Below are 14,119 nucleotides of genomic sequence, written 5' to 3' on the forward strand. Positions count from 1 at the left end.
GGGCGGGGTACAAATATATTATTATTATTATTATTAGCATTGAAACTACTTAGAAGTGGCTTATTGAAACTCCTTATGGGTCTGCTCTGAGTAAGTCTAACCTTGGAGGCAACTCCAACTTCAAAAGCAGCTCAAAGCAAATTAGTCACCAGAATAGGGTGGATCCTAAAATCAAATAAAAATGGCTCAAAACACATATGCCACTGTCACTGTCTGCAGAATAAGGAGTCACGTTGAGTCACTGGCTTAGATCCCCATGGATTGGATGGGAAGGCAAGCAAGCCGTCCGTCCACCGCCACTGATTTGTGCCCGGCTCCTCGGTGTGTGAAAGTCAAACGAGTTTCTCCCACATCCCTGTCGTCTTCAGAAAGGCCACTTGGTGGCCGAACAGTACTTCTTCCCAGTGCTTGCAATCTTGACGTTTTTGGGAAGCTTCTTTGAGGCCGTCACGTTTGTGGCATTACGGGCCAGACTGGGCTGGGAGCCTTTAGTCAAAGAGACCCTGGAGCCCTTTGCCAGGGACGGCCGCGAGCCCTTGACCAAGCTTGGCTGAGAGCCCCTTGTCAGGTTGGGCCGTGAAGCCCTCTTCAGGAAGTATCGCGAGGCCCTCAGTGCGCTGAACCGCGGGACTTTGGTCACAACGAGACGAGGCCCCTTGGTGGCACGTGGAAGAGTGCCCTTTGCCGGGTGTGGCTGGGTGCCCTTTGTCCCATTTGCTTGTGAGGCATTGCCTAGGCCTGGTTGCGGGTCTTCGGTTGCATAGAATACAGGGCCTTTTGTCATCCGTGGTAGCGGTCCCTTCGCCACGCGGGGTGGTGGGTCATGAATATGTGGCAATAGGTCCTTGCTTGAGTACAGCACAGGGCCTTTGGTCATACGCGGTAGCGGGGCCTTGTTTAAGCACGGCTGAGAGACATTGGTGGGATACATTACAGGACCTTTGGTCACACGGGGTAGAGGGGCGCCAGTGACACATGGCAGTGAGCCCTTGTTAATGGGGCCATGTCGGCCTTTGGTCATGCCACTGTATGGACATTGGGTTGGCAAAGGTTTCTGATAGATAGCTGTGTGTGGCAGCGTCGGGTTCTTGTTTAGCTTGGAGTACCTGGCTGTGTGTGGGTCTGGGTAGACCGTCGCACCTCGTGGTTGATAACCGGTCACACCGGGCGGAGAGTAGAGCTGAGCACATGGAACTTTCCCACGTGGTGGAAGGGTTTTGTATGCAGGGTACCTTGACCCATAGAACGGGTAGTATTGTGAGCCAGACCTGGGTAGCCTTTTCGAGACAAAGGGTGGCAACGGGCGACCAGACGTGTATCCATAATACGGCACCTTTTGGCTGGCCCGGCGATACCTGCAAGAAGGAATTGAGAAGGTCATCTCCTCTAAGAACATCAGAAGAGTCCTGGAGCTGAATCAGGACAAAGGCCCACCTAGATCAACATCCTATCATAACAGTGATCAACCAGATTCCCCAATGGAAAACCCACCAGAAGAGAGTGCAACAGCAAGTCTCTCCCACTTCCTTTCATCGTTCTTGATTGTTATTTTCCCAGCAACTCAGGACCGGTGGTCCCATGCAACATAGTTTTTCACAACAAAACATCCCCATCACTTCTCAGTTGTGCTCCCCACAATTCAGAGACATATTGGCTCTGACAAAGAAGGAAGAACATGATTTGTCTAATCCTCTTTTAAAGCCGTTCAAGTTGCCATCTACGTATCTGTCCCCATCATTTATTGGTTTTGACAATCAGTACCCCGCAATGAAGTGTTACATGCAGAGATGGGTGTATCAGTGCCAATCAGTGTCACATTTGCTCACGTTCACCCAAAAGTCGGCACTGTCCTGTTTACTCAACAACCTGCAATTTCTTCCTATATACATAAAAACGCAAGGCTGTTGTCATGCCACATGCTTTACCTTTACCTAAGTTGAGAAAAAGGATTTTCTCTCCCGAATCCTGAGTGAAATGTTAGATACTGTATGTGGCGTTAAAAATTTAAATCATCACGAATCTTGAACGGCAAAAAAGAAGAGAAGAGAAGAGAAGAGAAAAGGAAGGGAAGGGAAGGGAAGGGAAGGGAAGGGAAGGGAAGGGAAGGGAAGAGAAGAGAAGAGAAGAGAAGAGAAGAGAAGAGAAGAGAAGAGAAGAGAAGAGAAGAGAAGAGAAGAGAAGAGAAGAGAAGAGAAGAGAAAGCTGAGCAGGATTTGGAGAGCTTGGCTTTCCCTTGAGCTCATCAATTTGTCTCCCAAAGCCACACCTGCTTACCGATGAGAGAAGTTCAATGGAAGACCTGGAGCAGCATCCTCCATGTGCACCAAATCAGGAGCAGAGACAAAGTCACTGGGAGTTACTGGGAAGAAGTTACGTAGCAACCTGAAATTATAAAGGGGTGAGTGGGTAGCAGAATTTCATAATTTCACATCGTTTTTCAGTGTTATCCAAGTTCTTCTCTGCTTTCCAACTTTCATAACTAAATCTCACATTTATTGACTGCTTCATTTATTTATTAGAGTATATCTATCTACACACATCACACAAATCATTATTATTATTATTATTATTATTATTATTATTATTATTATTATTATTTATATACCGCCCTATACCCAGGGGTCTCAGGGTGGTTCACAGAATAAAATCAAGATATAAAACCACAAAATACACAATCAAGATTAGAACAATAACCCAATACCCCCCCCCCCCGTGCAAAATAAATGGATGTAAATCGGCTCAGCCAAAGGCCTGGTTAAAAAGGAACATTTTTGCCTGGTGCCTAATGGTGTCTAATGAAAGCGCCAGGTGAACTATATTGTTATTTCATAAAAATATCTGTTATGGACGTATGCAATAAAGTCATTAACGCATGAAATGATAACTTCCTAAAATGGAGAATGAATCAAATTAATTCTGTAAAAATGCTGGGTGAAAGAGAAATGAAACCCAAAAGTGAAAATGTTCCAGAAGGCCTGCAAGCGCCATCTAGGTAGTCAAGATAACTCTGGGACTAGTTTCTGCAAGAATGATCTCATAGATGTTTCTTGTTTTGATCTATGCTAATCGGCTTCCTTCGATGCTCTCTTTGCCTGTGGGCTTGGGACGCATAGCTAATTGGGACAGGGGAGTTTTCTTACACCGACTGCTTGTCAACTCCTCCCTTATCTTAGAGATGGATGAGAATTGGGGAGGAGACCTCTAAGCCAGCGATCAGTTAATGGTGCTACTGACGCCAGCTTACGTAGCTTCCTCTGTGTATAGTAGGCAAACTAAGTCCCGGGGCCCGAATCCGGCCCAATCGCCTTCTAAATCGAAATCACTCTCTTTTCTTTAGCTGGAACTCAAAATTTCTCTGTCTCATTAATCTTAATTTCCACTCCATTTCTTCATTTATTATCATAGAATATTGTGATTGTAGCATTTTAATATTTCTTTTTATTTCCACGTTATCTGGTTTCTTATATAATTATATTTCATTCTTCCTAATCTCTTCTACCACTTCTTCTTTTCTTTCTGTTTTCTTTGAATTGAGTTTTGCTGTATAAAAAAATCCTCTAAGAACAGCTTTGCTGGCATCCCAAACGATTTTTAAGTCAGTATCTTTACTTAAATTGAAATCGAAGAATCAGCGTGTTTTTACATGAGTAGAATGTGTCCTTTTCGTTAAAATGCATCTCTGGGTTATTTGTGGGGCATAGGAATTCATTCATTCCCCCCCCAAAAAAATATAGTCCAGCCCCCCACAAGGTCTGAGGGACAATGGACCGGCCCCCTGCTGAAAAAGTTTGCTGACCCCTAGCTTAACACATTGGTACCTTGTGGACAAATCTCTCACTGCTTCGGTGTCCAACCAAAGTCAGTAACAGCAGTGGGGCTTTCAGGCTGCGTTACAAATCTATCTTTTCTTCTACTAAAGCACTTGACCCTTCTGATTCTGATAGGAAATGTGTTCCAAATTATCTTTATTTGTTTGTTTACAAGCTATAAATGGATCTTTCTCAAAAAAAAAAAGTGGGGGGATATCAGGGCATGATACAGATAATGCTTAAATTACCAAAAAAGGCATGTTACAACAACAATACAATAATAAAATGATGAACTAATAATAATAATAGTAATAATAGTAAATAATAATAATAATAATAATAATAATAATAATAATAATAATACCAAACAATAAAAATCAAGAGGAAGAAAATCATCCCACCAGCTAATAATAGCATAATCTGTCATCTGTGCTCTGGTAACCTCTGGGTTAGATTACGGCAAATGTAATCTGAAGATGGCTCAGAAACTTCAGCTGGTGCAGAATTCAATGATCATGACTAACTGAAGTAAATTGATTTCAATAGGTCTACCCTGAGTAGGACTTAGTTGGATACAATCCAATTACTACCCTTCTGTCCCTCCCCCACATACTAGAAAATGAGGTTAGAGAAGGGTATTTGAGACCCATCCTCGAAGATTTACACCAGGGACAAAATCCTTGGGGGAAAACCATCACTACTAGTCTTGTCAAATCTCTTTTAGGCTTCTTAGAAATCCCTCAGATGTTTTTCTCCAAGGAAGGATGTCGAATAGTATTTTGGATGCCACCTTAGGCGCAGTTGACAAACAACATAAAATTGTGCAAGAGGTAGGCACACACCCTTGCGAGATTTTGAGAGGCTTATACCAAGGGTTTGGGCTCCAGACCTTCTGTCTCACTGATACATTGCCTAAGAGACATCCAAAATTGCTTCCGATTTCATTCTCAGCATCCTGGGAGGAAAAGCAGGCAAAGACCCTCTTTTGTATTCCACCTTGAAAACTCTGCTAGTTTCCACAATGCACACACCACCTCACACGCTTCTTTGGCATCGTTCAGATCTTTTCTCCCAGAGCCAAGGATGCAACCAAATTCACAACATGTGACTTTTCACACAAATAGCACAGTTCCATCGAATGCTCCAGTTTGGACAAATATACCAGGATGAGAGTCTCACGATGAGGCAGACTATTAGACCTCCAGGCGTCCTGGTCCCATTTAAAGTTTGTCTCAAAGCAATATCCAGAAATTCAGTAGCAGAGAGTGCACAGAGAGGGGGGAAACAGTTCCTAACTTACCTGACTTCCAGACGCAAACGAGTCTGGACAGAAGTGTCAGCAAAGGCTTGGGATAAGGAGAGCTTTTTATGTGGTTTTAAAAATCCCCCTGAGGGACGTGAGGCACTTCTGCTGGGGCGACGTCACTGGCAACCTGCAAATCGTGATCCAGGGTAATATGCTAAGCTTCCAAATGATGGCTGTTTCTTCCTCCTCCTAAAACATTAAATTAAATTGCAAAGACGTCCACTGGAAGTTCTACAGCTTGCAAGCAGGGCTGTGCCTCATGCAAAATACATGCCACTGATCAGCAACAGCTACTTGTACTTGCTGATCTGAATTCATGGGATTATCGAGCTGGAAGGTACTTCAGATGATTTCATCTAGTCAGCCCTACAAACATTGGAGGGGCTATAGAGCAGAATGCAACTTTCTGCTTAAACGTCTTCAGGAAGGGAGATCCCACCAGACTGAGTCAGTCTTTTCCACCATCTGGAAGCTCATATTAGCTTCAATTCCTGCTTAACCCTCAAGAAAGAAGGGCATTTTTGCTGGCCAAGTTTAATTCACATCCATCAAACCTCCTTTGGGGAAGGTTCTCAGGCAGGGTGGAAGGAGAAAGAACTTGCCCATGTGAAGACTACCCGGTGGAAACCCTCACACATATGGTTCTTAATTGTAAACTATGTGCTGATCTCCATCAGCAATTTCTAGATCAACTCTGTATCCCCAAATGGAAACCAGAGTTAGAGGTCATACATTTTCTATTACTGGGGAATGATCAGGAGCTCACCAAGTTAGTGGCTAAATATTAGAGATGTTTCAACTGCCCTCCATTTCTTCTTTTCCAATTAAGATATCCAAATTTTCACAAGAGTTTGTTTTGTTTTTTGCTTTTTTAAGATCTTGTGAAAATTCACCAGCATCTCAGTGCAAAATTCTCCCAATGCAGATGTCCCAAGAAAGTGGACAACTGGTAGTCTATGAGCTTCATTCAGGTGGTCAGCAGCATCTATGTAAAAATATAGTGGTATCTTGGTTGTCAAACTTAATCCATTCCAGGAGTCTGTTCGACTCCCGGAACCATTCAAAAACCAAGGCACGGCTTCCGATTGGCTGCAGGAGCTTCCTGCACTTCGGATGTTCGGCTTCCAAAAAATGTTAGCAAACTGGAACACTTACTTCCGGGTTTGCTGCATTCGGGAGCCGATTTGTTCGCAATGCAATCTTCCCAAACACAAATTTGCTTATGCTGTTTTCACGAATATATGCATTCTTGTGCAAATTTCACCCCAACAAACACATTTTTGTACAAGTTGCTTGGCTGGAGAGCAGCTTTGCAAAATTCAGAGACGTGTGAATTTTTGAAGGATGCCTGTTTTTCAGTTCGTAGGTTGTTTCGAAAAGTCCAAATTAGGTAGGTTCACCTTTAAAGGCTCACTGAATTGGATTTCTCCTCTATCACTCGGTCTTCTCACTTGGAAGGTTATCCTAATGTTGGTGCCATAATCTGCTTCGCTATAATTTCCTGCCCTCTGGCACAAAAGAGAACACGTCTGCTCTGCCTTCTGCACTCCAAATACTCCAATACATCATTAGTGTATGGAATTACTTTTACCAATAGCTGTGGGAATAGTCCCCGCTTAAAATGGATTTAGGGTATGTCTGTGCATAAATCCCTTGGTCTGGTTTGTGGCTCAAATATGTAAATCTAGATGAGGACCAATCTGGTCAAGAATGATCCAGACCCTGCCTGACCTGATTTGGATCTGAATCAGGATCTTACAAATCTCTATAAATCCTATTGGTCTGCATTGTGAAATGAAAACACATTGTAGGTTTTTGTTGGGGAGAGGGTTACATAGGGACATAAAATTGGGGGACACTATAGCCCCTCAAGAGGAGATTCGCCTTGCCAAATTTCAGAGGGGGAGTTCCATGGCTTTTCATACTAGACACATCTGAAGTATATGGTGTTTTAAAATTAAGATGGACATAAAGTTTTTGCTTTTGCACATAGAGATATGAAGTTGGCAAACTTGGTGGCCCCTACAGAGGGGATTAACTCTCCCAAAGTACAGATGAGTAACTTCAGGGGCTTTGATTCTATCCAATCTAGTCCTTCTTATGGTTGATGGTTTATGGTTACCAATTGGTAATACTAAACAGACAAACAAACAAACAAACAAATGGACAACCATCTTTCTGTTTGTTTGTTTTTGAGGGACGATTCCTACAGATTCCACACAATAAACACTAATGTCCCTGTGGAGATGGCAGCACCGAATCGGTGGCACATGCCCTTCTGGCTTGCCCTCTTTATAAAGACTTGGGGAATGAGATTAACAGCCCTCTCTTGTTGTCCATCCCAGGTCGCCCAGCCACTGCCACAGTGTCCTTTCTCCTGGCAGATCAGGAGGAGCAGGTGACAGCAAAGGTTGCAAGGTTTTTAGCTGGGGAAATCAGAATAAGGTCCACTATTTGACTGCTGATTCAGGACCCGAAAGTATATTTTATATAATCAACTTTTTATTTCTGTTCTTTAGTATATTGCACTGCTGTTTTGTTGCTATGGCTGATGGCTGACACAAATAAAGATTTGTTCATTCATTCAAGCGCAATTTGAACAAATAACTCCCAACAGTTTAGCAAACACTTTTTAAGAATCAGAATTTACAAAGGGTGCCGCTGAGGGTGGAATTTAGTGATGGTAGCAGCTGTTTGACAGTGGAATGGACTACCTCAGAAGATGGTAGACTCTCCTGCAATGGAGGTTTTAAACAGAGGTTGGATGGTTATCTGTCAGTGATTCTTCAGCTGCAGTTCATGCACTGGACTAGATTAACCTCGAGACCCCGTCCAACTCTACAGTTCCATGATGCTATGAAATATTTGCATCGCTTCCCACATATCTTGATTGGATTTGCAGAAGTTTGAAACTCAAAGGACAGCTGTGATTCAGTTCATGTATTCTTTCAGCAAATACAAATTAGACAGACTGTGCATTATATGGGCAGAATTTTGGAAACATAATTCATGGCAGAACTGAGAGAGTTTTTCCCCCCCTGGGGTCCAGGAAGCATATTTCCCCATCACCTCTTGGTAGGCTTGCCAGGTCAGAAGCATGCCAGACCCTGCAATTTCTGGGCCCACCTAGATGGCCCACCTTGATGTCAGATTAATTGGGGGAGTGGAAGAGGGCAGATTTCCCAGACAATCAGTGCAGTAATTTCCAGCTGGCTCTGCTGGGCTGAAGCTTGCAAGATGCATGCATAGTCTTCTTAAAATATATCTTTTCAAAGGTGCTCTCAGCTGCTGAAGATTCAAGTCCTACACTGACCGCTTGAAGGCTGCGGGTCAGTCCTGGAGGTCTGGCACCCCAACTCCTTGGAGACAGGCCTGGAGAGAAGGGACAGAGCGAGTATCCAGAGTTACTTGGCACCAACCAGGAACAGGAGATACAGCAAGAGGAAAAACCTTTTGTTTTCGTTCTGCTTTTCAAAAACAGCTGTGGGGGAAATAACTTACTAATAGTGGCGCAAATCTTGCCCCAGCTAATTCCAGAGCAAGGCTGAGATGAACGCTTGCCTGCCGACACCTCCCTAAGTAATGTTCTTACTTGGTGTGTGGGTCCAACTGAAGATGCAGAGATATTAACATCCATGATAATATTATGCTTTGTATTTAAGTGGTTTTAATTAACATTTGGAAAGCCTCAGGAGTTCCTTTCATCCCAGAGAACCTCGCCTAGGCTCCATGGGGTAACCAGGACGTGTTATTAAGTGTGATGACTAACCCCCTCTCACTCATTAGTATAAACATGAGAACAATCAGAATCAGTGAATCTGAACATTTTTACTCGGGAACAAAGGCAGAAATTGTATCCAGATGTTCATCCTTGGGATGCATATTCATGTCAATCCAGGATGCACCTTTAATTTAATTCAGGCTGTGATTTAAGACCCTCTTCAATTAGACTCACTTATCAGAAAGGCGTAAGGGACGCGGGTGGCGCTGTGGGTTAAACCAGAGAGCCTAGGGCTTGCCGATCAGAAGGTCGGCGGTTCGAATCCCTGCGACGGGGTGAGCTCCCTTTGCTCTGTCCCTGCTCTTGCCAACCTAGCAGCTCGAAAGCATGTCAAAGTGAAAGCAGATAAATAGGTACCACTCCAGCGGGAAGGTAAGTGGTTTGCCAGAAGCAGCTTAGTCCTGCTGGCCACATGACCCGGAAGCTGTACGCCGGCTCCATTGGCCAATAAAATGAGATGAGCGCCGCAACCCCAGAGTTGGTCATGACTGGACCTAATGGTCAGGGGTCCCTTTACCTTTACTATCAGAAAGGCAGGGTTTGAATTAAATGAAACAAAGATATGAAACAAAAAGCAGCCCTTTCTAAGACACTTTACACATGGTTTACACACAATCCAAGGCAACTCATTGACAAAATCTAGCCACAATTTCTCTTGAACGTTCTCCAGAGGAGGGCAGCAAAGACAGTGAGTGAGGGAACACAGAGGGCAGCTCCTATAAGGAAAGTTTTCTGCATGTAAAGCAAGATGCTCTACCTGTGAACTGTGCCTCTTCCCTTAAGACACAGGGGCGTGGGAAGTTGCCTTATTCTAAGTCAGATCATTGGTTCATCTAGGTCAGTTGTGCTAACGCTGACTGGCAGCAGCTCTCCAGGTTGGTGGGCAGGGGTTTTCCTCAGCCCTACCTGGAAGATGCTGGAGACTGAATATTGGACCTTCTGCATGCAAGGTGAGCGTTGGATGTTGAAGAGCATTGGATTTGATGGCTTTCAAAGTCCCCTCAAACTCTAGGATTCCATGGTATTCTTTATACCCTGTGCAGCAGGGAGTAACAGGGTGCCTGCCACTAATCTGTATTTTATTTTTTCCAACAGTGGAGCCATGACACCTCCATTGTTCTTCAAGGAACAGTGGTTCCCAGTAGCCTCCTTCCAATAGAGCTAATTTAATTTCAAGCCACACAACTACTAAATTACACCTGCGTACCTGCCAGCCCCGGGAGACAATGGGAGGGTGGTTGATGCCCTTGATGCCTTTGCCTCCTCCTCCTCCTCCCTTTTTAATGAAAAAGCAGAACAAAACAAGCACTATTGATTTGCCCTTGATTAAAATCTAGCCCCAAATGGGAGGCCAAGCCCTTTCGTTTGAGGAGGTGGAGGAGGAATGAAAATAGCCCTTTGCTGCGTTCAAGAAGAGAGTAAACACAAGGGCGTACTGGAGCTTTCGTTAAGGCCAGCGTCACCAAGCTGTTTGCCCCAGATCCACTCTCCCTGCCTCTCCCGTTCATTCTGCTATGCCTTACACGTCAATGCTGCCTTTGTAGGAGGTTGTGGTAGCCGACACTGTCAGGCACCGGGAGAAGTGTCCCGTAGATGTGACAAATTGGTCAACTGTATGGCAAATGTTGCAAGGGATGCAGGTGGCACTGTGGGTTAAACCACAGAGCCTCTTGGGCCTGCCGATCAAATCCCCACGATGGGGTGAGCTCCCGTTGCTCGGTCCCTGCTCCTGCCAACCTAGCAGTTTGAAAGCACGTCAAAGTGCAAGTAGATAAATAGGTACCGCTCCGGCGGGAAGGTAAATGATGTTTCCGTGCGCTGCTCTGGTTCGCCAGAAGCGACTTAGTCATGTGTCCACATGACCCGGAAGCTGTACACCGGCTCCCTCAGCCAATAAAGCGAGATGAGCCTCGCAACCCCAGAGTCGGCCATGACTGGACCTAATGGTCAGGGGTCCCTTTACTCATGTAAAAACATGCTGATTCCCGGACCGCTTCTCGCAGTGAGGGAACCACCAGAAGGCCCTCGGAGCTGGACCTCAGTGTCTGGGCAGAATGATGGGGGTGTAGATGCTCCTTCAGGTATACTGGGCCGAAGCCATTTAGGGCATTAAAGGTCAGCACCAACACTTTGAATTGTGCTCAGAAATGTCCTGGGAGCCAATGTTGGTCTTTCAGGACCAGTGTTATGGGGCCTTGGCTGCCGCTCCCAGTCACCAGTCTGAGAGATGCATTTTAAATAAAAGGACACATTCTACTCATGTAAAAACACACTGATTCCCGGACTGTCCATGGGCAAGATTTAGAAGGCGATTGGGCCGGATCGGGCCCCCGAGCCTTCAGTTGCCTACCCATGGTTTATGCCATATGAGCTCCTTCATTCATGATTGTGAGCACCTTGTTGGGAGAGTGCTCCAGGCTATCTGCAGCTCCCCAGATCTCCAAGTGTCCTCCGGTGAGCAAAGCTCTGGAAAAGGCACCCCCTCCTTCTCCAGGGTTAAACCACAGAGCCTAGGACTTGCCGATCAGAACGTTGGTGGTTCGAATCCCCGTGACGGGGTGAGCTCCCATTGCTCGGTCCCTGCTCCTGCCAACCTAGCAGTTCGGAAGCACGTCAAAGTGCAAGTAGATAAGTAGGTACCGCTCTGGCGGGAAGGTAAACAGCGTTTCCGTGAGCTGCTCTGGTTCGCCGGAAGCGGCTTAGTCCTGCTGGCCACATGACCCGGAAGCTGTACGTCAGCTCCCTCGGCCAATGAAGCGAGATGAGCGCCGCAACCCCAGAGTCGGCCACGACTGGACCTAATTACCTGGTCCCTTTACCCCCTTACCTTTTAACCTTCTCTCTTGACAAAGCAAAAGAAGGAGGCACTGTAGTTTTAACTACTATTTATTGACACTGTACAGACACAGAATCATGGTGCTCTCTCTTGTTCAGCTCCGAGAGAGAACAGGCAAAAGTGAAAGTACATCACATAATACATACAGAAAGGACTATATCCTGTTCTCACGCTTCCTCTCAGACAGACTGTGTGATTTCCACTAATCACAAAATGTAGCCTCGGTGGAGTGATTTACTAACACACCTATCTTATTTCCAGCCCCTGTTCCATGTTCTGGTTCATTGGATTCATGATCCTGGCATTGCCATAACAGCTTCCTGTTGTCTCCAGCAAAGCGCGTTCTCCCTCATGGAGAGCACAGGTTGCGGGCGTGGCTGACGAGACACCTCACTGTTGCTAGGCAAATGGTTTGGCCATCCTTTAAGCAGGGGCGGGCTGTTACTGGGGAAATCTAGATGTTGCCATTTGTTGATTGACAGCCCTATTTGTTAAATACAATGCACGCAGCGACGAACTTTCTCTTTTCGCTGCGTGCTTCGGATCACCCGTCCTCCCTTCCCTATTGTTAGGCTGTTTGCTTGACCTTGCTATGCCTGTCATGGGGGCATCTGCTTTGGGGCAGGGGCCTGGTAGGAATTTTGTCCATTTGGCTGATTATTGTGTGCCATTTGGGTTTTGCCTACTGCGTAGCAAATCGTCACAACTTGTAAGGTTGCGGTTAGGCATTGGTCTGGGAATTGGTTAGTGGAGGAGTATGGATTTGGCTGTGCCTGCCCCTCCAAAATGCTGCTGCTGCTGCAAGGGTTTTCCGTTAAAGGAACCCAGGGGCTCCCCATGCTTTTGTCCGAAACCCCCTGGCAAGGGGCTAGGGCCACGCAAGCCCTGGGAGCATTCTGGGGAGAGCTGAGGCATGGTTCCCAGTCCCGTCCCTCTCCCCAGGTGACTTACCCTTTCTGACTTCGCACGGGGTGCGAATGTCAAAGCTGTCCCCATGCGGGGTCAGTTAGCGCTACCAATGCCTAAGCAACCACTCACATTGCTGTATTTTGAATAAAATTGTGGCCAAAATTATGCCAAAAACCTTAAACAAAAATTAAGTGTCAATTGTGTTTTTCTTTGGGGGTGTCTTGGGTACCTCGATGCGCAAAAGATAATATTCGTCTCGTCATGACCTACCCAACCCCTCCTGTAAAAACTCCTGTTTCGGAGAGATATTCCCCCAAGGCTGTTTCCCATTAGAAAATAAAGTTGGGCCAGATTAGCAGGCATCTTAAGCCAGTTGGCATTCCAGTAAAGAGCAATTTTGCCAAAATTATCAACCTTCGCCTTCCAGCTAATTTCTTTCTCGTAGACCCGATGTGCCTAAGCAGCAAGCAAGGCATTTATGTATTTTGTCCTCCTTTCAGATGGGTGTTTGCTGTAAATAAAGATTGAACAGGAAACAGGAATTGCCAGAAGGGAAGTAATGTGATACTGTGATGTTCCAGAAAAATCAGTCCAGGTATTATTATATAAAATAATATCTGGCAAAATATCTCCTAGGAGGCAGGTGTTGTGTGTGAGAGACATTGAATAGCAGATATACAGCCCTCTTTTTATTCAAGTACATAACCAGTGTTAAAAAAGTAGATCAGATGAAAATATAAAAGAGTGTTCCTGCCACAATAAAGCAGCAATGATAACCATCATTTAAAAGTCATCATTTAAGAAAGACAGCAATGAACTTCTGATTCATCTCTTACCAAACAGACGACTCGAATCACAACTACAAATGCTCTTACACACAGATAAGTGGAAAGAGATGCAATCAACTTAATAACAAAACAAAACAAAATGGGTGTGATCCAGTGGATTTTATAAGAATATAATATAATATCCACACTTATCTTCTATCCCATACTTTCTAGGCACAGGTTCACACTTTCACAGTCAGTGCCTGGGTCTTGTCTGTTTGTTTGCTCTGCCACTTTCCCCAGGAAAACTTACTATTTAACACTGAATCAGAATGACAATTCAGGTTTTCTGCAGGTGGCCGTTTGCTCCAGTTCAGCGCGGAAAACAATGGAGCAAAAAAAACACCCCCAAAAAATAAATAAAACAAAAGCATTCAGACACAGACCTGCAAAACCTGAACCTGTGTCAAGAAATGCAGAAGTTGGTAAATGTGGATAAAAAGAGAGAGAGAGAGTTTTGGTTGGATAATAATAATAATAATAATAATAATAATAATAATAATAATAATAATAATTTATTATTTATACACTGCCCATCTGCCTGAGTTTCCCCAGCCACTCCAGGCGGCTTCCAACAAAACACTAAAGTACAATAACCTATTAAACATTAAAAGCTTCCCTAAACACGGCTGCCTTTAGATGTCTTCTAAA

The 14,119-nt window shown here is 44.8% G+C and overlaps 1 protein-coding gene across 1 annotated transcript; it reads right to left on the minus strand.

Moving 5' to 3' along the window:
- Window positions 1–215: 215 nt before the first annotated feature.
- Window positions 216–5,216, minus strand: LOC310751799 (uncharacterized protein). The gene is made up of 3 exons (XM_083591469.1): window positions 5,110–5,216; window positions 2,275–2,382; window positions 216–1,355 (listed from the first exon to the last, which is right to left on the minus strand). Exons 2-3 carry the CDS (start codon window positions 2,316–2,318, stop codon window positions 365–367), a joined length of 1,035 nt encoding a protein of 344 aa, XP_083447595.1. The 5' UTR covers window positions 2,319–2,382; window positions 5,110–5,216; the 3' UTR covers window positions 216–364.
- Between the last annotated feature and the right edge of the window lie 8,903 nt (window positions 5,217–14,119).

This window comes from Podarcis filfolensis (assembly GCF_964270895.1).
Source record: "Podarcis filfolensis genome assembly, chromosome: 16".
Classification (NCBI taxonomy): domain Eukaryota; kingdom Metazoa; phylum Chordata; class Lepidosauria; order Squamata; family Lacertidae; genus Podarcis; species Podarcis filfolensis.

Excerpts from the sequence above, each read along its gene's own strand:
- LOC310751799 (XM_083591469.1), bottom strand. The coding sequence starts at position 2,318 with ATGGAGGATGCTGCTCCAGGTCTTCCATTGAACTTCTCTCATCG. Across the intron at positions 1,356-2,274 it reads CCATTGAACTTCTCTCATCG|GTATCGCCGGGCCAGCCAAA; the intron begins GTAAGCAGGTGT and ends TCCTTCTTGCAG.